The following is a 19,689-nucleotide window of genomic DNA, read 5'->3' as shown; positions in this document are numbered from 1 at the left end:
CTAATATACGAAAAAAAAATATTTGCCTTTTTCATCTGTCAAATTGGTTTTGTCAAAAGTCTGGTTTTGTCAAAAGTCTGGTTTTGTCAAAAGTTTGTTATATAGGAGTTCAAGAAGAAGACCGCTTTTCGGGTCATGCAGTCAATATCCTTTACTTACTGTCAATACACCCTAATTAATACATATTACGTCTAATTCAACAGTTTCTTGTTTGGTATAGCTTTTATTAGTGTGAATGAGGTTCTACTCAATTTTTTTATAATATTGTTGACATCATGTTACGCAAAAGCCAACTTTTCAATGATTTCTGACATCTAAACTTGTAGGTGCGTTTTAGATTTCAATGAAAGTGATTTATGTATAACTGGTAAATTATAAAATCATGGATATCGTGACAACATATAAATTAAGTTCTCTACCAAATATTTTTTTAAAGGCACAAAGATTTAGTAAGAAAGTACTGTAAAAGTGTATAATTCTTTTAAAAATGAATATCACAATCTAGCTTTAACGGTAATGTTGTATATTTATAAGTATTGCAATTTTCATTGTTATTAAATGTAATATCAGTATTTAGTACAAATATAATCTTAAATCAATCCTAATTCTATCTTATTTTTGAGAAATAGTTTTAGTCATTCAAATGTGACGTTATTTTTTTTGTGTGTTGTTTTAGAATTTCAAATGTGACGTCTTTTTTTGTGCCTTTTTACCATTTCATATGTGACGTCACTTTTTTTCACCTTTTGCGTTGAGGCCTTGACTAACTCGGTTGTGTCTTTTTTTTTGTGTTGGTTTATGCAATGTATCCGGTTTTTTTCTGTAATAAGTTAATACTTCAGTTTTATCATGTATATCTTTTATATAGTCATTTTATAAAATTTACTGTTTGCAAAAGTATAAACTGTTTTAAATAATAAGGATGTTCTTATCCCAAACAGAAAACCCTAGCCGTATTTTGCACAACTTTGTTGAACCTTTAATCCTCAGTGCTGTACAACTTTGTACTTGTTTTGACTTTCGAACTTTTGTATCTGGGCGTCACTAATAAGTCTTGTGTGGACGAAACGCACTTCTGGTGTATTAAATTTTAAACCTGGCGCCTTTTGTTAGCTATCATTCGTTTGTTTCTTTGTCTAAAATGTTCTCCTATTTATTTGTATTGTAGTCCTGTAATGTCATGTTGTCATTTTAATGTTATATTTAACATTGTCTTTAAAGCGGGAGGTTTGGCATGCCACAAAACCAGGTTCAACCCACCATTTTTTTCTTTTAAAAAAAATGTCCTGTACCAAGTCAGGAATATGGCCATTGTTATATTATAGTTCGTTTCTGTGTGTGTTACATTGTAACGTTGTGTTTCTGTTGTGTCGTTTTTTTTATCCTATATTTGAGTGTGAATTCACATTACTATAAGACGTGTCACGGTACTTTTCTATCCCAAATTCATGTATTAGGTTTTGATGTTATATTTGTTCTTCTCATCGGATTTTGTCTAATGCTTATGTCATTTCTGTGTGTGTTACATTTTAATGTTGTGTCGTTGTTCTCCTCTTATATTTAATGCGTTTCCCTCAGTTTTAGTTTGTTACCCCGATTTTGTTTTTCCATCGATTTACGAGTTTTGAACAGCGGTATACTACTGTTGCCTTTATTTATAGAGCCGGTAAATTTAGATACGATATATGTTAACTCATTGACCATTTGAATAAGAATAAACTTATTCTTAAAGGTTGTCAACTAACACGGTAGCAATTTAACGGTACTAACATTGAATTTGGTTTTAAAGAATAAAAACACAACTAAACATATATATTGCTTTACAATAATGAGAACTTTGCAATGGTTATGCATTTTTGAGACTGTTTATAACGTTTTAGTACTAATTCATTTGCGTGTGAATTTATTGATACTTTAGTCTGGGAGAACGCGATTTATTTATTAGTTGCAATTGGATTTGATCTAGATTTCAATAATTTTGTGCACTATGGGTGCGTTGTGTCTTTTATTTTCATGTTAGTTGTGTTAGTATCTCATTCAGATCTTGTTAAACAAGCTAAGTTCAGCTGAATTTTTACAATTTAAATCGTTTTGTTATGAATAAGGCCGTTAGTTTTGTCGTTTCAATTGTTTCACACTTGTCATATCGAGACCATTTCAAAGCTCAACTTATTTTGAACTCAAGTGGATTATTGTCTCATATGCATTTATGGAACATTCATTTTTTTAAGGATACTAAAGGGTTCAAAATTGAACTTATTTAGATTTTTGATATTTGGGCCCGGTTATCAAATTGGTCCACATTGAGGTCTAAAGGGTTCAAAATTGAACTTTATTTGATTTTAAATATTGAATTCTTGGGGTTCTTTGATATGCTGAATCTAACCATGCATTTAGATTTTGGATAGTGGACCATAATACATGTAGATAAATGTCTAAATTATTTTTTTTAAGTTTAAGTTCTTACACCACATTCATTCTGTGTCAGAAACCTATATGTTGTGTCAACTATTTAATCACAATCCAAATTCAAGATTGAATGTTGTGTCCAAACTGTTCAGGGTTCGAACTCTGCAGTCGTATAAAACTGTGCCCTGCGGAGCATCTGGTATTTTTTTTGTTACATGTACAACATGATTAAAGGACCATTTACACTCAGGACTGAGTAATCAGTATGCAACAGGTGTATTAAAACAACATAGCATCATATTTTCAGTAGCGGGAGTAGCATTGTTGTGTAAATTAGTTTTTTGGGTTTTTTAAAATTTGGTCAATGGAAATATATTGCTTGGTTCAAATCGAAATAGAATGCTTTAACATGTACATATACCTCCCTATTACTTACATTGTACATACAGGTGATACTACTTTGACAAATCCTTGAGCATGAGAGTTGTCTGTCAAATCTTTATTTCACAAAGAATGAATTGCATAACAATGAACTGAGCTCAAAGCAAAGTACTTTAAAAATACACTTTGACAAAGAGCTAAATCCAGTGATATACTTTGTACTACAGGTCCTTCATGAACATCCATCAACCAAAACCATATCTCAATAACGTGTCATACTACATGGTTGGATCAGAAGTCCTGAAAAAGACATGATTTTTTATCGTATTTTATTATATTAATGTTATCTAAGACTTGCATTGTCAGTGTTTATTTACCATTGCCACATGCACTGAATCAGTGATATATATGTACACATAATTATATACATTTTGTATTTTAATATACTAAAAATGACATTGGGTCGTTAGACTCATTACTACATCTTCATTCCTCAAGTCATTATCAAATCTGACTTCATGATAAAATAAGATTTCATATCTACAACCAATGAAAATCAAATATTCCTCTAATTGACTAGCATTGAAACCCAGTTTTCTAAAATGGAAATCTGTCCCACTTCAACTATTGATGTTATACAACAATCAGTGGCGGATAAAAAGGGCTGGGTGGGTTGGGGGTCCAGTTACGCTTCAGTGATACCCTATATAATCAACCAAATTTTTCCCACTGGATCTGCCTATGACAATGTGTCAAAGAGACAATTCAACAACCCAACCATATAAAAAACAACAGCAGAAGGTCACCAACAGGTCTTCAATTTAGCGAGAAATTCCTGCACTCGGAGGCGTCCTTCAGCTGGCCCCTGTTTCCATTGTGGCATCAGTTATTTTGTATTGTGTCAAAATTTTACAGGAACCTGGGTGATGTCCAGTCATGGCAGACAAATAGCAATAAGATGTTTAGGAAACACGACCTAAAACCTTCTTCATATAAGACACAAATACATGGAAACTGAACGGTTAAATGTGTTCAATATTAAAATTATAGTTTACGTTAATTAATATAACATGTCAAAATCACAAAACAGCTGTTACTGTAAATCAATTAAAGAGTAAGACTTTTAAACAAATAAAGAGGGAAATGATGGGGAAGGGGACAAATAGAGTTCAAGGGGAGCAAATGCTCTATAATTTAGTTTGAGTGTTTCAAAAAATATAGGAAAAATTAGAGGGAAAGTTTGAAGTTGAGTCATCTTTTTAGACTTTATAAGTAAAATGAGAGTGGGCAGGATCTTTTTCGGGTCGTCAGGATTAGGTGTTTTTTAAGTTCAGGATGTCAGGATTTGATATTTTTTTTATTCCAGAGTGAGACCTCAGAATTTCATGTTTTAAAGCTGGGGTTTTCAGGATCAGGACCCCTCCGATCCCCCCTCTCACACAATGACTTATTTAGACTTACCTTCTAATTCTATAAAAATCACAACTCATATCAGGAACAAAAACACTATGTCTACTGATATGCAAACCTAAAAACAGACACAAAAATATCATAAAATAGTGATTGAAAGATTGATTGCACTTTGAATGTATATGTATAATTCCGACACGTAATACATGAGGAGCCAGTGTGTTTACAAATAATAATGTCAAATGATTGCTCACTGATGTCACATTTGCACGATCTTGCAATACACTACACAGTTCACACATACATAACCCATTATCATGCAAATATGCAATGTGAATCAAATAATACAGAAATAATGCATGTACAGTTTAATTTTAGAAGAAATTAGTTCACCAAATAGATTAGATTTTCACTTTCAACACGAATAGGTCAGGGTTGACATTTCTATCATACCGGAATAATATTGAGATAAATGGGATTAAACTGACCGTCAAAAATGTATAGAGAAGCACATCTCGAGAACCTTACCATTAATAAGCCATACTAACCAAAAATACTCTATATTACTAATCCCTATGTTAGTGAAATTCCACAATGGTTTCGATAAATAATTTAGATGGTGGCCAAGATGCTTGTTAAATTGGTGCTAAAAATATTCTTACTCCTATAGCATTACGTAATAAAATTTGTATACATGTAGAATTGAAGTTTAGCATGAAAAAAACGTGAATATGCAGAAGCATGACAATATATTACTGACAAAGTGTGTATATATTTCTGTAAGTGGAGTTTCCTGTATACTTCACCAAGGATTACATTTGAGCGCAAGGAGATCTATATTGATGAATCGGTTTATTAATACCTTTGAACCCAGGGTCGAAGTTGTTTAAGTCATACTGTGTCATTGGGTCCTTATCATGCTCATTGACGTTTACTCTTAATTTATCGATGTGAATATGAATGAAAATCGTCAACATAGAACAACCTTACCACACCCCTCCCCTACCTTTTCTAGATAAAAATAAGGATTGGGGTGAGGGTGTACCTTTGAGTGTACCTCCCTATTGCTTGATTTTATTGTGATAATCGAGTTTGTCATATCTTAGTGGGAGATTACTCTGACGTCCAACAGCTGTTTTGCCAGACAAGCTAGGCCGTGGGAAGTCAGAGCTCCTCCCATATCAAAAAGTGGATATTTGCCCACCTAAAATACATGCGCTGCTTCGTCGCTTCTGGTGCCAACTGACGGCCTTGGAATTAAATATATCAGGCATCAATCTGTTCATTTTTCATTTATCTCTTCATTTAACGCCCTGAGGCAACGCCGAGGGCCATTACAACTGTTCGAGGCCATTTTTAATATCAATGGCATATTACAGGGCCAATATGAAAAAGTCCATATATCGATACTTTTACTAACCAACCAAGGCAACTTCATTCAAGAACAGTCTTCGAGTCTCGGATTCAAAATTATACAGCTATCCACAAACTACATTGTACAACAGGACCAATACAGAAAAAGCCTGTTTCATAACATTTTTATTAAATGGTTTTAATTCTTCGATTAAACAAAGAGTAAGAAACTTACCGTGAAGAAGGGAATTTCATAGCTAAACTTCAACTTTTCTTTTCGCATTCAATTTTGGTCGACATTGTGACTGTCAGATGTAATTTCTGATTTCTCATCCAAGTACTTAATTTTATGCTATTAAAATTCATTTCATCTAGCAAATATAAAGTAGCTGGGAAGAATAAATCAGACAGTTTAACTATTCTTGATACAATGTATCTGCATTCTGACGATTGAACTACGGAAATGAAACGGTGATAATAATCGAAAGTCATACCCCGAAAAAGGCTGTGAAAAATTTCCGTTTCAAGTCGTTACAAAACAATGAACATCAATTAAACTTGTTTTTATGATATTAAGTTTAAAAAAAAAAAAAAATGGTCACACTTTAATATTTAAACATTGTTAATGAAATAAACGACATTTTGATTTAATCGATGTCCCATTTTATGTGTTCATAATTATGCATGACTGTGATTTCGTAATGCACAGTTGTGATTTTGTAATGCATGACTGAGATTTCCTAATGACTGGCTGTAGTAATTTCTCCGTTCAGAATGACCAGATGTCGAAATTTTCCTTTAGCATGGGCATTTCTATACATATTGTAGTAAGTTGCTTAATAAAATGTTATAATTAAACTTTTTTCCCCTCTTTCCTGCAAAACTTAAATATGTGATAAATAGATTATAACATGCATGTCTTTTCCTTAATTTGGCCCTGGTAACATCTCTCGACCCATATCAGTCCTCGGCTAAAGCCTGAAGGCCGATATGGGCAGTCTCGGGATGATACCAGGGCCATGAATGACATTAGATGAAATAAAAATAAATATGGCAGGTTAGGAAATATTCAATTGTTTTTTGTTGGTTGAAATGTCCCTGACATGTGAAATGTGATTGGATTATGCAGCACATGTATCCCTGCACCAGTTCACTGGCTTCAGTTTTAAATATAGACTGACTTGTGTAGACTATAAATGTGTACAAACCTTACATTTAACTATGTTGTAGAAAACGTGATCATCAATTCATCAAAAATATATACACAGAGAACAATGTATTTCACAATACATAGCATTAATCCAAATTTGCATCCATTTGTCTTTAGTCTTTAGTAAGTGTCCCAAATGACACTGTAAACACTTGTGTACGTTTCCTCTTTTGTAGTTTCTTCACATATGTAATGTTCACTCATGTACTTAATTGAAATTGTGGCTGCTGCTTAAAAAATTTTGACTTAATTTTGATATAGATTTATAGTGTTTTTTGCTGTATAGTGTTTTTGAATCTACCAGACTCCTTTAAATAATTTTCCAGATGGCACAATATCTCATTTCGATTGTCTCTATTAATTTCTTCTTCATCGATTCCTAATAAGGTGTCTAAATCCATGTGTATATTTCCTGTAATGAAGTAAATAGATGTTCTCATCCTCTCTCTAGCCTCCTCATAGTTAGAACAATGTAAAAGGTAGTGTTCTACAGTTTCTGGCTCTCCACAGGAACAGTTTTTGTCTGATGATGGTATAATTTTGGATTTATAATCATTTAGATCACAATAACCTGTTCTCAAACTAGAAGTAATTGAAAACGACCATTTGGATGGTAAATCTTTTGGTATTTTCTGACAGACTTTTTGATGATAGTTGTAATAATTTCTGCCACGTTGACTTGATTCCCATTGGTTTTGCCATTTTCTTAAAACACTTTCTCTTGCTGCACGTTTTATATCCTGCCTGGTTACTTCTGATGGTTCTTCTATTTTTTCAGCTTCTTTAGCTCCTTTTTTGGCCAGTGAATCAGCAATGTCATTTCCTTGGATATCAGCATGACCAGGTGTCCATTCAAAATTTAATGGAATTCCATTCATCTTTAATACTTTCATGTTTTTCTTAATTTCTCTTATGACTTTGATGTAATTCTCTGATTTCCAATTTAAAGTTAAAATTCCAATTGAGGTCTGACTATCTGAAAAAAGTGTAATTGAGTCTGTGTTTTGTCTGTTTTCTGATATTAAAAAGTGGTCAACAACAAGTTTAATGGCGATCAGTTCTCCTAGTAGTATTGATCCTTTTTTGGATACAGCTTTACTAATTTCAATTTGTGGTTGATTATTTGATGGAAAGATGACAGCACCTGCTCCTACAGGGCCAGGACTACCAAGACAGGACCCATCAGTAAATGCTATACATGAATTTGCTGGAAGATGACTTAGTTTTTCCATTATTATGTGTTTTCCAACATTTTTTTGGTCTGTTGATCTTGATTTGGAATTTCCAAGGTTTTTCCAATAATCTGGAGGAGATTTATATCTTTGTATCCCATTAAACTGAAATTCTGCTTCTATACCATTTACATCAACACCTGTACATACCTTCATGTCTTCTGCCTGAAGAATCATTTTTCCCACTGGAGATACATATTTTTCAGGGATGTCAATTGTTTTCCAATCATCCAGGATTTGTTTTATTGGAATGGAGATATCATACGAATTAATTTTTGCAAGTGTACGAGTTGCAATTTCTTCTCTACGCAGATGTATTGGTAGGATTCCAGAAACTACTTCCAAAGTCTCTACACTTGATGTTGGGGTAACATTAAGGCATATAGCTAATCCCTTTCGTTGAATTTTGTTCAGTTTGTCTGTTATATTGGTTTCACAGGTCTGCCAAACACTACTTGCATATTCTAAGGTGGAAAGGACAATACTTTGGTAAATTTGAAGTAGAATTTTTGTAGAAATTTTTGCAATTCCTTTGATCATTCTAAGTAGGCTAATTGCTTTATGTGCCTTTTGTTCTACATTTTCGATGTGTTTGAGAAATGATAGTTTTTCATCTAACGTGACTCCTAATATTTTTGGATTACAGTTATATTTTAACAATTTACCTTCTAGTTGTAAATTCATTTTCTTTATTGGACCATTCCTTGAAAAGATACAATATTCTGTTTTCTCAATACTTAAATTAATTCTCCATTTTTTGGTCCAATCCTGGATTATGTTAAGATCCTTTTGTACCTGTTTCTCCATGTCATTCAAGTTCTTTCCATTTATCCATACAGTACCATCATCAGCAAATTTGCACTTTTTACATGATAGGTTAGCAAAAATGTCTTTGATAAAGATATTAAAAAGAAGTGGAGCTATAACTGATCCTTGTGGGAGACCTATTTTGGTTTCAAACCAGCTTCCTTTATGGTTGTTAATCACACACCTTGCTTGTCTTTCCTTTAAAAAATTGTTAATCCAATTCCAGATGTTACCTTTAACACCGTTATCATAAAGTTTTGTTAGAAGTCCTTCCCTCCAAACACTGTCGTATGCTTTTTCAAGATCAATAAAGACTGCTAATATAAATTCGTTGTTATTGAAGGCATTAAAGATGTTTTGAGTTAAACTTAACAAGGCATTTTCAGTAGAGCGATAGTGGCGAAACCCTTCTTGTTCTGGATCCAATATGGAGTTGGTCTCTATATAACCTTCTAGTCTAGATGTTACTACTCTTTCCATAACTTTACCCAGTATACTTGTGAGACTAATTGGACGATATGGTCTCAATAGAAGTATTTCCCGCGGAAATATCATGTGATGTAAACATGGAATTGTCCACACCGATACGGGTGAAATACGTAGAATACCAATTGTGGACACAGCAATAAGATCAGATATAAGACCCTCGTGAGCCCGTAGCTAAAAGTGGAAACCTGTAAAACATCGAAATTTGCTGAAATTTGCTCGATTTACCCTGTAGTGAAGACAATAAAAATTTGCGTGTATAGAGTGAACCCCCTATAAAAAATAATACTGTGTTCTTAACCACTTCCCCTTTTGGTGATCGCTACAAATGATATTTTATTATATAGTATGTTAACTACCAACCAGAAAGTTTACTTATTATCTTGATTTTTTCTTCGATATTGACACACATATTAAACAAAATAAGAAGATGTGGTATGATTGCTAATGAGACTCCTCACAAGAGACGAAATGGTACAGAAATTAACAGCTATAGATCATCGTATAGCCTGCAGCAATGACCAAAGCTCATACTGAATAGTCTGCTTGAAAAGGCCCCGCACAAAAATTGTTATTTGAACAATTCAAACGAGAAAACTAACGGCCTAATTAATGTACAACAAATGAATGTGAAACAAATGTGCACCACAGCAACAAGCGTAGTGATTTCAACTTTACGGATTTTATTAAGAGGGCTGTGCTTATGACAAAAATTGAACCAAACAGGAAAAACGATTGAAATCGACACTGCATAAGTTTTACTATTGCCTTAACGAATTGGTAAACCGAAAAAATCTGTCTGTATTTTAACACACTAACGATTTTTTTTTTATCTGTAAAGTAACCTATTTATATCACTGGTGTCATTGTGATGATCGTAACTGCCAACGAATGTAGGAAAAAAAACAAACACACAACAATACGCAGGTTACCGCTGTCTAAGTACTGATTATCAACTTTTATCTGTTTTCAGAGGAAGACAGATAAGATTGTGTAAATGTATTTTATGTGTGCATTAGGTCTTCAATATTGCAACAAGATCACATTCTGCTCCTTTGACATGCATACCAAAAGAAAAACAACAGAGGAATTCCAAGGAAAAACTTTAGCTGTATAAGTTTTTTTGATAAACTCATCTTCAATACCAGACGCGCGTTCCGAATGTAAAATTGATTTGACATTGATCAGCACACATTTTAAGTTAAGTTATTGGTATAGTAGGACAATACTGTCTTTAAATTCAAGACATTAAGAGCGTTCATATCCTCTGTTTGGTTAAACATTTTAAAACTTTTCATGATAATTAAGTTTGGTAAAATAATTGGTTTTGATTTCAAGTAAAAATCTAAAAGATCTTACTTAATTCAGAAATAGCGTTCCTTTTCTCAGATATATAAATGCTCTTTATTTTGGTGTTGATTTGGCCTTTTCATTGTATCGATTCGAGCGCCAATGATGGAGGTAATATAGACGAAACTCGAGTCTGTGATACTAAATTGAGATTTTACGTTCTGCCAACTGAATGAAATAGCGCTCAGCTGAGTTATTTGTTGACAATATGACGGAAACAGGCAGTTACGTATTTTGTAGGATCGTCTTTACATCTTGACAATAAACATAACTCTTTTGCGATTTTTGTATAAATTAGTTTATTATAGAAATAAGATACAGCATGCAAGTACTTTTAGTATTCATTCTTATTCAAAGCAGTGTATAAATTAAATATTTACGTATAATAAAATGTTAAGCGCCCAAACAATTAACAAAGTCAATCTCTATGACAGTAGGGCAATCAAATTATTCACAATTTAGGTGAAAATATAACAAATTCAAACTATCAAGCTTCACGTGTATAAGTGTATTGCAATGTCATTTATGTCTTCTGTGAGATAGCAGGTAACGTATCCATGGTGACATCAAAGTGTTGTAGCAATCCGAAATGTTAACATTCTGTGGACATTTCAGTTGGTCTGCTATCTGCTGATATATGTTAGGATTTCTCTTTGAAACTATCTGTAATCCATGGATTGCTGAAACAAATAAATGTGTACGACAAGTTTTAAAAGTGTAGTTTTTTATCACAAAAAAACCGTAAACACAAAAAGAAATGACATACATGTGTGACGTAACATCACAGTATGTGATATAACATGACAAATGTCATACAAGTGATATGTTTAGCTAACGATAAACTATTAGTTTCCTTTATTCTACTAACAATGACATTTTAACCCACGAATGTAGGTAAAAGTCGATTGCAAAAAAAAAGTATATCCTTCTATTAGTAAAAGAAGAGAAAAAATATCCGCATTTTGCTTCCAATGTTTTCTGTTTATTACAATAAAAAAAAGCTCTGTAAAGTTTCATAAACCTTTATGTAGCTTTGAAAAAGTTATTAAAATTCTAATATAAACCTACACAGAGTCTAGACTGTATCTTAATGCTTACAGCAAAAACAATAAAGATATAGCTATATTTCCTGTAGATTGGAAGTTTTAAGGGTAACAGCTATAAAGGAGGTAAAAAATTACCGACCAAATTCATTGCTTAGTATCTTGTCAAAGTGCATGTAGCCATGTTCACTTGAGACTTTTCATGTATTCGAACAATTCTTGATTAAGGGGATGTTATTTGGGATAACCGAACACAATATTTGTAAACGCGGAAAATGTTCAAATTGAAGCAATGATAATTGTAACTGTTAGGAATAATCTAACTATTATCAATTCTTTATGAGGCAACAGGTTAGGAAACACTTTTAGATCACCCCTAGTTTTTGGTGGGGTTCGTGTTGCTTATTCTTTTGTATTCTATGTTGTGTCATGTGTTCTTTTGTTTGTCTGTTTGTCTTCTTTCATTTTAAGCCAGGCGTTGTCAGTTTATTATCGATTTATGAGTTTGACTGTCCCTTTGGTATCTTTCGTCCCTCTTTTAGAAAGAAAGAAAAACAAAACTCATTGTGTTTCATAAAATGGTGAATAAGATAAATTCAGAATATTTACAAATAGGGTACCAAATCAATAATAAATATACATAACAATTGAACTCAAACTTTAAAACGAATAAAAAACCCAAATAATAATAGGAGCTTATAGTATGTGTATAAGCGCTGTTTATTCAAGACTCATTATAGGATTCATGTGTGTTGCACACTATAGATGATGAATAAATAAAAGGCAATAGTGTATACCGTGGTTTAATAGTCATAAATCCATTGAACTGAAACAAATCCGGGTCACAAACCAAAACTAAGGAAAACACATCAAATATTAGAGGAGAAACATAAACAAAAACAAAAAATCGGAGCAACAGTAAAACAAAAACAAACGCCAACATACATAGAAACGAATGATGTGTTAACAACACGAGCAACTGCCAGATTACTGACTTGAACCTGGTTTAATTCTAATTTTTTGGCTCCTCATTGATTTGGAATGAAAAGCCTGACAAGATACAGCAGGATATTATGTGTCAAGAATATTACAGATTGGGCATAACAATGATTAATTTGAGAAATTTTATACAAAGGTTATAAGACGTGTCACGGTACTTGTCTATCCCACATTCATGTATTTGGTTTTGATGTTATATTTGTTATTCTCGTGGGATTTTGTCTGATGCTTGGTCCGTTTCTGTGTGTGTTACATTTTAGTGTTGTGTCGTTGTTCTCCTCTTATATTTAATGCGTTTCCCTCGGTTTTAGTTTGTTACCCCAATTTTGTTCTTTGACCATGGATTTATGAGTTTTGAACAGCGGTATACTACTGTTGCCTTTATTTAAAACTTTTTTTAGAAGATTATTTAAGACAAAATCTAAATGGATAGAATTATTTACCTCCACACAAAATATGAATTTTACAGAGTTGGTCAATTTTGCAATCCTTAAAATGTCAAAATACTAAATTTGGAGTGAATTTTTAAATGCCTGGAATAGTATGTCAAAACTCAGAGGTGTTTGTCATTTTTAGGAAGTAATTTTGGTATCTATATTCAGTAAAGAGCATTGTAAAGTTGATACTATTAGCGTTCACTCCAAAAAAATTGGACACAAGATGGGGTGTGGACTGTAAATAACCTGTTAGATCAACATGGACATACATCAACAAATGAAAATAGTGAAAGAATAGAAAAATAGGCTACAAGCAATTGGAATCAGCACTGAAAAATTAAAAGCAACAGGCTATAATGCCTTTTAATATTAACATATTCTTCAAGTGAGAATAGGGTTCTCTATTCTATTTCAAACCAAGTTACTATACCTATTGATTTTTAAGCAGAAAAAAATGGGAAGGTATTTCAAATAAAGTTTTGGATAATAAGGAAAAAACCCACTTTTGTGTTACCATAGTTAATAAAAAAAAAACAATAAGTTATGTTGGTTTCAATATAGAATTATTCTTTATATTTTGATACTCTAGATACTCTGTAACACATCAAACGAATGGATAACAATTGTCATATTCCTGACTTGTTACAGGCATTTAACCTGGTTTTATAGCTAGCTTAACCTCTCTCGTGTACATGTATGCCAGTCGCATCAAATTCATATATTATCACATAAACTTTCTTGTACAACTATTACTGCTATTATCATATTAATAGTATGCTTATTATGCTTATTTATTCCATTTGCTATATTATTGTGCCACAAGATATATATATATAATGTTGCTGCATTAGGAACAACATTACTTTATCAATGTTATAAGGTATATAGATACTTGTGAATGACAAATATAACAGAATACAGAGAACAATGAAATAATGCAGAGATAACTTATGATAACACAAATATATATACAACATATTAGATGGTAATTTGCGATCTTAATTTCCATGCCACCTTAAATGATAACATTGATTGTGTTAACTTTTTTGTACCCAGATTGAATAATACTTCGGCAAACAGTTATATCTAAGAGTTATATTTACAGGGAAAATCAACACACAGAGGTATTATCTTCAATATTCACATAAAAGACGATGTGGTATGAGTGCTTTTGAGCAGTTCTTAATCCAAGTCTCAATTTGTAAATGTATTCTATTAAAATGTCCAAGTACTGCCATCAACACGGAGCATTGGTTCACACCGAACAGCAAGCTATAAATTGCCCCCATAAACATACATTGAACAAATAAATTTGATCTATGACACATTGGAAATACAAAATTAATAAAAAAAAAATTAAAAAAAAGGGGTGAGATTAAAACTGTACATACTGAAGTCGTCAATTTTAAGAGACAAAGTATCAACAGCGGAAGGAATGTGTATTTTGCCATTTTTGGAGACAAAGAGAAAATTCTTATCTAGTAATGTGTTGTGTTGTGTTTTTCTTATACAAAAGTGAAATAAAAAATCCTGTTAAATATATAAAGCTATCAGAAATTTTGCTTTATAATTAACGACAATTAAAAAATTTATATAAAAATTGAAAATGAAGAAGCTATTAATCCCTAGGAAAAATATATTTTCGGGGGCATATTAGACATTTTTTCGGGAAAAAAACAGAAGTGAGTTGTGCATATATTTACATACAACACAATTTATCAATTATTTGAAAATTTTCAAATCAAATGAAAAGTGCGGAGGAGGAAAGCATGACTTGAAAAAATACTAAGCAGACCTAATTCAACAGCATCGAGCCTTGTCACAACAATATTTTGGGGGTGGGGATTGTGGTAACATTACAGAAAGGGGAAAGACGAAACTGTTGCATTTGTGAAAATAAAAACAAGCAAGCACACTATCATATCATTACAGAAAATAAGGACAATCGGAAACGTTAAACTAAAATATAGATCATTTGGACAATATTACACCACTATAAAGACTTGTAGAACTCAATATACAATACTCAAACCGTTAATCAGAGTTAAGGAATTTGACATTTTAAAAACTATAAAAAAAAAACATCTCCACGAAAAAATACAGGTTTACTCTTGCTGTATCCTAGAAACAAATACTAAAAGTAATTTAGATTAACCTACCCGGAACTCTCATACCTCTCATTCCTAGCGGTGCTGATTTCACTCCGTTTACTGTATTTTGATATGGTGCTAAAATAAACAGGTATGATGTATTAGTATGTCATTTATGCCATTTTGTGGACTAATTCTGGAGCATATTTTGTTATAAAATATTGACCTTAATGTAGTCAAAGGGTTAAATTCAATTAGAACAGTTGAGTACAAGCTTATATATCAAAAGAACTGTAGTTCTGAACATCGGATTACTGCAAATTCTAGTGGATGGTCACAGGCACTTATCTCAGAAAAAATTCACGTCTCTATACCTTAAAGTTAGGTTAAGGTACATAGATATATCTTTTTTTTAGACAAGTTCGTGTGTGGACGATGAATAAATGACAAGGAATGAAATCAAACTTGCCGCAATAACTATTATATTGTAGTGAATATGATCATTTGTTGTCAGTATACCCTTCTGTTGTTATATATTATATTGCTATTTGTATAACAGTTATATATATGATTTTCATCCATTTGAATATTATTCTATTCTACTGTTCTGTTGATAGTGCAGTACAAGTGCATGGTGGACACTCTTCTGTAATAATATGTTTTTCTAATAGATTATATTTAAGTAGTAAAATTGAGAATGGAAATGGGATTCATATTTTCCCGCGTTTGATGCAAAACGATTTTGAGATATTCTTCCGCATGCATTAATACAAATCATCCGTAATCTTGATTTGTTCTTGGTATATATATCTATATATAAATACAACTCGTCTAAACATCAACCCAACAATGTTAGATCTGTAAATTTGCTTTCGCAAATTTTTGGTTCTTCCCTCGCCGGGATTCGAACCCATGCTACTGTGATATCGTGACACCAAATCGCCTGCACTGCAGCCGTCCCGCTAGACAACACGACCACCTGGGCTCTCAAAAAAAGAGCTATCGCTGGCAGTGTGTTACCTTTCCTCGTCAGTTTTAATCTAGCGGCGTACTACAGTACATGATATATAAGGCATGAAGATGTTATTGTTACAGATCAGCTAAATTATCTATAGTAAAGGATCCTACAAATTAATGTAATATACAGTCACAGAAAATAATTATATTTATAAGTACGTCTGAGTCAGTGACAACTCTACAACAGATGTATCCATCGGATCGTCATCAATGATGGTGATACATGGCTGTGTACATAATGTATATACAACTCGTCTAAACATCAACCCAACAATGTTAGATCTGTAAATTTGCTATATATATTTCTCACGACAAATCATTTTCACATCATTTATCTAGTTTTAAAAAATTATTTTTATCAATAATTTTGATGAAATTAATATATAACAAGCGATAAGGAATGTTATTTTGCACTCGATAATATCCGCGTAATTATACGAAATACGTTCGGTTATAAGTCAAATACGCAATTCATATGGGTAAAAATGTATGTGGCAACATAACACCGAAATGCCCTCATAGTTATCCGCTGTAATAATGGTTTCATTTTATAGAAGCATAATGATTTCTCGTATTAGAGTTAGATAATGAAGTAGAAAAATATCAAAAGTCACACTCTATCACGATTTTACCAAACATCTGCACCATGAGAAAACTCTACGAAAGTGCTTAAATAGAGAATGTGAAACGCACGCCTGACGTACAAAATATCTATGTTAACTAACAAGAATGGTCAGCTTAAATACGATCCATTAAACTCTTTAAAAACTTAAATCGCAAAAAAATATTGAACTCCGAGGAAATTCAAAAAAGAAAGTCCCAAATCAAATGGCAATATCGAAAGCTCAAACAAATCAAACGAATGGATAACAACTGTCATATTCCTGACTTGGTAAAGGCATTTTCTTATGTAGAAAATGGTTGATAAAATCTGGTTTTATAGCTAGCTAAACCTCTTACATGTATGACAGTCGCATCGAATTCAATTATATTGTCAACGATAAGCGATATTTTCTGATCTGTCACTCATCTCCAAATAATCATTTTCCTAGCATGTAGCAGTTGTTAGTGTTCGAGACAGGGAATGTCTCAGTATGTGATTACTCTCAGCCTAGTCGAATGCCGTCTACATCTTAAGTTGACACTTGCCGCTTCTACATGTTTCCATTATGTGGACTTCGTTATTAGCGTAGTGATCCTGACATAACAGGATTATGAGGATCGAGAACCCCTTAAATCAACATATAAGTTTTACGGTCACTATCACGAATGGTCTGCGTCTAAACTCACTCCGACTGTTATCGCGGTAGAAGATCTATGATAGACTCCTGAATACTCGTCTGATCTGTTTTACTGATTGTGTACTATTCTCGATTGTGACATTAAAGCTTCGGTCACACCTAACTGGATAGCACGAACGGACGTTGACAAAATTGTTATCCGTTGGGAATCAGTTGATGAGCTGACCGAATAAAACGGACGCGTAACAAATGCATAACGGACACACACAGGATATGCAACGTACGAGAAACAGAAACGTACCGGACAGAACGGATGTTGAACGTGCATACAACGGACGAGTACCGCATAAAACAGACACCTAACGGACGCCTACCGGATAAAACGGATAAACAAGATATACAGAAAAGGAGTAGGTCCGGTAAGGACCGATTTTGGCCTCAAATTTCAGGTTCATCTGACGAATGATTTTGACCACTTTTTAAACACTTAAGTGTCTATTTTATTTGTATTAATTAGTTTATGTGAAAGATTTTAACAGATTTGGTCATTAAAAACGATCCGATTTAAGCTCAAATATGAAAAATCTACCTAATATGCCGAAAAATGTCACTTTTAAGATGGTTTTTGGTAAAAATGAAAGTGGCCGCATCCGTGTTCATCCTCAACCTTTATATATGTTATGTATTATCATAAAATACAACTTACATTTCAATATTAAGGATGAACACGAATGCGGCCACTTTCGTTTTACACGAAAACCGTCTAAAATTTAACTAAAATGCTAGAATTATGAGGATTTCAGTAATTTAGCATGACTTAATGGTGCTAGTACCGGATATATGTGCATTGTATTGTCAAAAACAGCCCATATTTATGTAGCAGAAGCATTCTACTGTCCAATAAATAACTAAAGGTTTACATTTTAACAATTTTGTAAAACTGCTATATTTTGGGGCCAAAAAGGGGTCTTACTGAACCTACTCCTTTAAAGGCGACAATAATAATACTTGTAAATCGCATAAATATTCAAAAAGTTTCTGTTTAACTGGTTTTGGTTTGTTCGTCAAAATGCCACCAAGGGGTAGTGTCTGACCTGAATATAAACTGCTTGATAGTGAAGACTTGCCCTTACTTTAAGATCGATTATGAAAAATAAGAATTCATGACACTTAAAAAAAATCTGACATACCAATATTTTCGAGTTAACCTTTTCTCGCCATATTTTATAAATAAGATATCTCGAAAAGTAGCTCCATCACCTATCAATATTTTAGCTTATTTTGATCCTTAACTTATAATCTTCAAGCTTAAAGTATCAAATTTAAATTCTTGATTTATTTAATTTTACCTTAGATCACATAAGTACATCCTTAAAATGAGTGTACATTTGCATGGTGAGTGATGCATGTAAAGCAAGGTACGCTTGCACTGTCGAAGCATCTGATCTCTCTCATTTTAAGTGATGCAAATCCCTCTAATTGTGTTCTTACAATGATTTGTTATTTCGTTAGTTCTTCATGAGATCTGAACATAAATAAACAACTGTTGCCTGTTGTGAACACAAACTAAAATCATCAGACTATCAATTACTTTCATACCTCTTATTTCTAGTGGTGCTGATATCACTCCATTTACTGCTTTGATACAGGATAACAAAATAAACAGGTATAAAGGAAGCATGTTTACCATTTCGTGAAATTATTATGTGTTCAGAACGATTTAACTATACATATATATGTATATATATGAGTCTAATTGAACTTGCGTCATGTCGTCATGCAATAATATATATAAGTAGGGTATTGATGACTGAGTTAATGCCGCTTAATGCTATAGCACAAATTAATTTTAAAATTTTTATTCTTACGTCCAATTAATCCGGATTGTCTCTGAAAGGACACAAATGGAAGTTCTAGGTACAATAGCAATTCTTTGTTGACATGAATGATCATTAATCAAAAACTTACAGTTGACAAAACTTTGATTCTTTTAAATACTTAGGTTTTTCTACCTCATAAATAGATAACTTTAGCTGTATTTGGCAAAACGTTTAGGAGTTTTTAAGGAGAAATTTAAGGTCTTTATCGTTATCAATTGTATCTTTGGTATAAGTTAAAAGCCAAGGTCGACACTGCCTGAATACTTACGAATTAGTAAATAGTAAAAAAGTAAGGTCAAAACAAAATTCATCAAGCCCGCATGCATCTTTGTCATGTTTTGACT

The 19,689-nt window shown here is 32.6% G+C and overlaps 2 protein-coding genes across 4 annotated transcripts; both read right to left on the bottom strand.

Moving 5' to 3' along the window:
- Nucleotides 1-7,026: 7,026 nt before the first annotated feature.
- On the bottom strand, nucleotides 7,027-7,641 carry LOC143062527 (uncharacterized). The gene has a single exon (XM_076234193.1). The coding sequence runs from the start codon at nucleotides 7,639-7,641 to the stop codon at nucleotides 7,027-7,029; it is 615 nt and encodes a 204-aa protein (XP_076090308.1).
- A 3,328-nt stretch (nucleotides 7,642-10,969) lies between these two features.
- LOC143064173 (uncharacterized) lies at nucleotides 10,970-19,160 on the bottom strand. 3 transcript variants are annotated; one of them, XM_076236816.1, is made up of 3 exons: nucleotides 19,065-19,160; nucleotides 15,277-15,345; nucleotides 10,970-11,318 (listed from the first exon to the last, which is right to left on the bottom strand). In XM_076236816.1, exons 1-3 carry the CDS (start codon nucleotides 19,153-19,155, stop codon nucleotides 11,158-11,160), a joined length of 321 nt encoding a protein of 106 aa, XP_076092931.1. In that variant the 5' UTR covers nucleotides 19,156-19,160; the 3' UTR covers nucleotides 10,970-11,157. The 3 variants fall into 3 exon arrangements, 2 of the variants coding, with proteins under 2 accessions (XP_076092931.1, XP_076092933.1); XM_076236818.1 differs by having other exon boundaries at nucleotides 15,292-15,345; XR_012975196.1 differs by lacking the exon at nucleotides 15,277-15,345.
- Between the last annotated feature and the right edge of the window lie 529 nt (nucleotides 19,161-19,689).

The sequence above is a fragment of the Mytilus galloprovincialis genome, chromosome 2 (assembly GCF_965363235.1).
Source record: "Mytilus galloprovincialis chromosome 2, xbMytGall1.hap1.1, whole genome shotgun sequence".
Classification (NCBI taxonomy): Eukaryota; Metazoa; Mollusca; class Bivalvia; order Mytilida; family Mytilidae; genus Mytilus; species Mytilus galloprovincialis.
Note: the sequence above shows the minus strand (reverse complement) of the source record. Positions and strands in the feature narration are given on the sequence as shown.

Excerpts from the sequence above, each read along its gene's own strand:
- LOC143062527 (XM_076234193.1), bottom strand. The coding sequence starts at position 7,641 with ATGAATGGAATTCCATTAAATTTTGAATGGACACCTGGTCATGCTGAT.
- LOC143064173 (XM_076236816.1), bottom strand. The coding sequence starts at position 19,155 with ATGGTAAACATGCTTCCTTTATACCTGTTTATTTTGTTATCCTGTATC. Across the intron at positions 15,346-19,064 it reads AGCACCACTAGAAATAAGAG|CACCATATCAAAATACAGTA; the intron begins GTATGAAAGTAA and ends TGTTTATTTTAG. Across the intron at positions 11,319-15,276 it reads GAGAGGTATGAGAGTTCCGG|CAATCCATGGATTACAGATA; the intron begins GTAGGTTAATCT and ends TATTTGTTTCAG.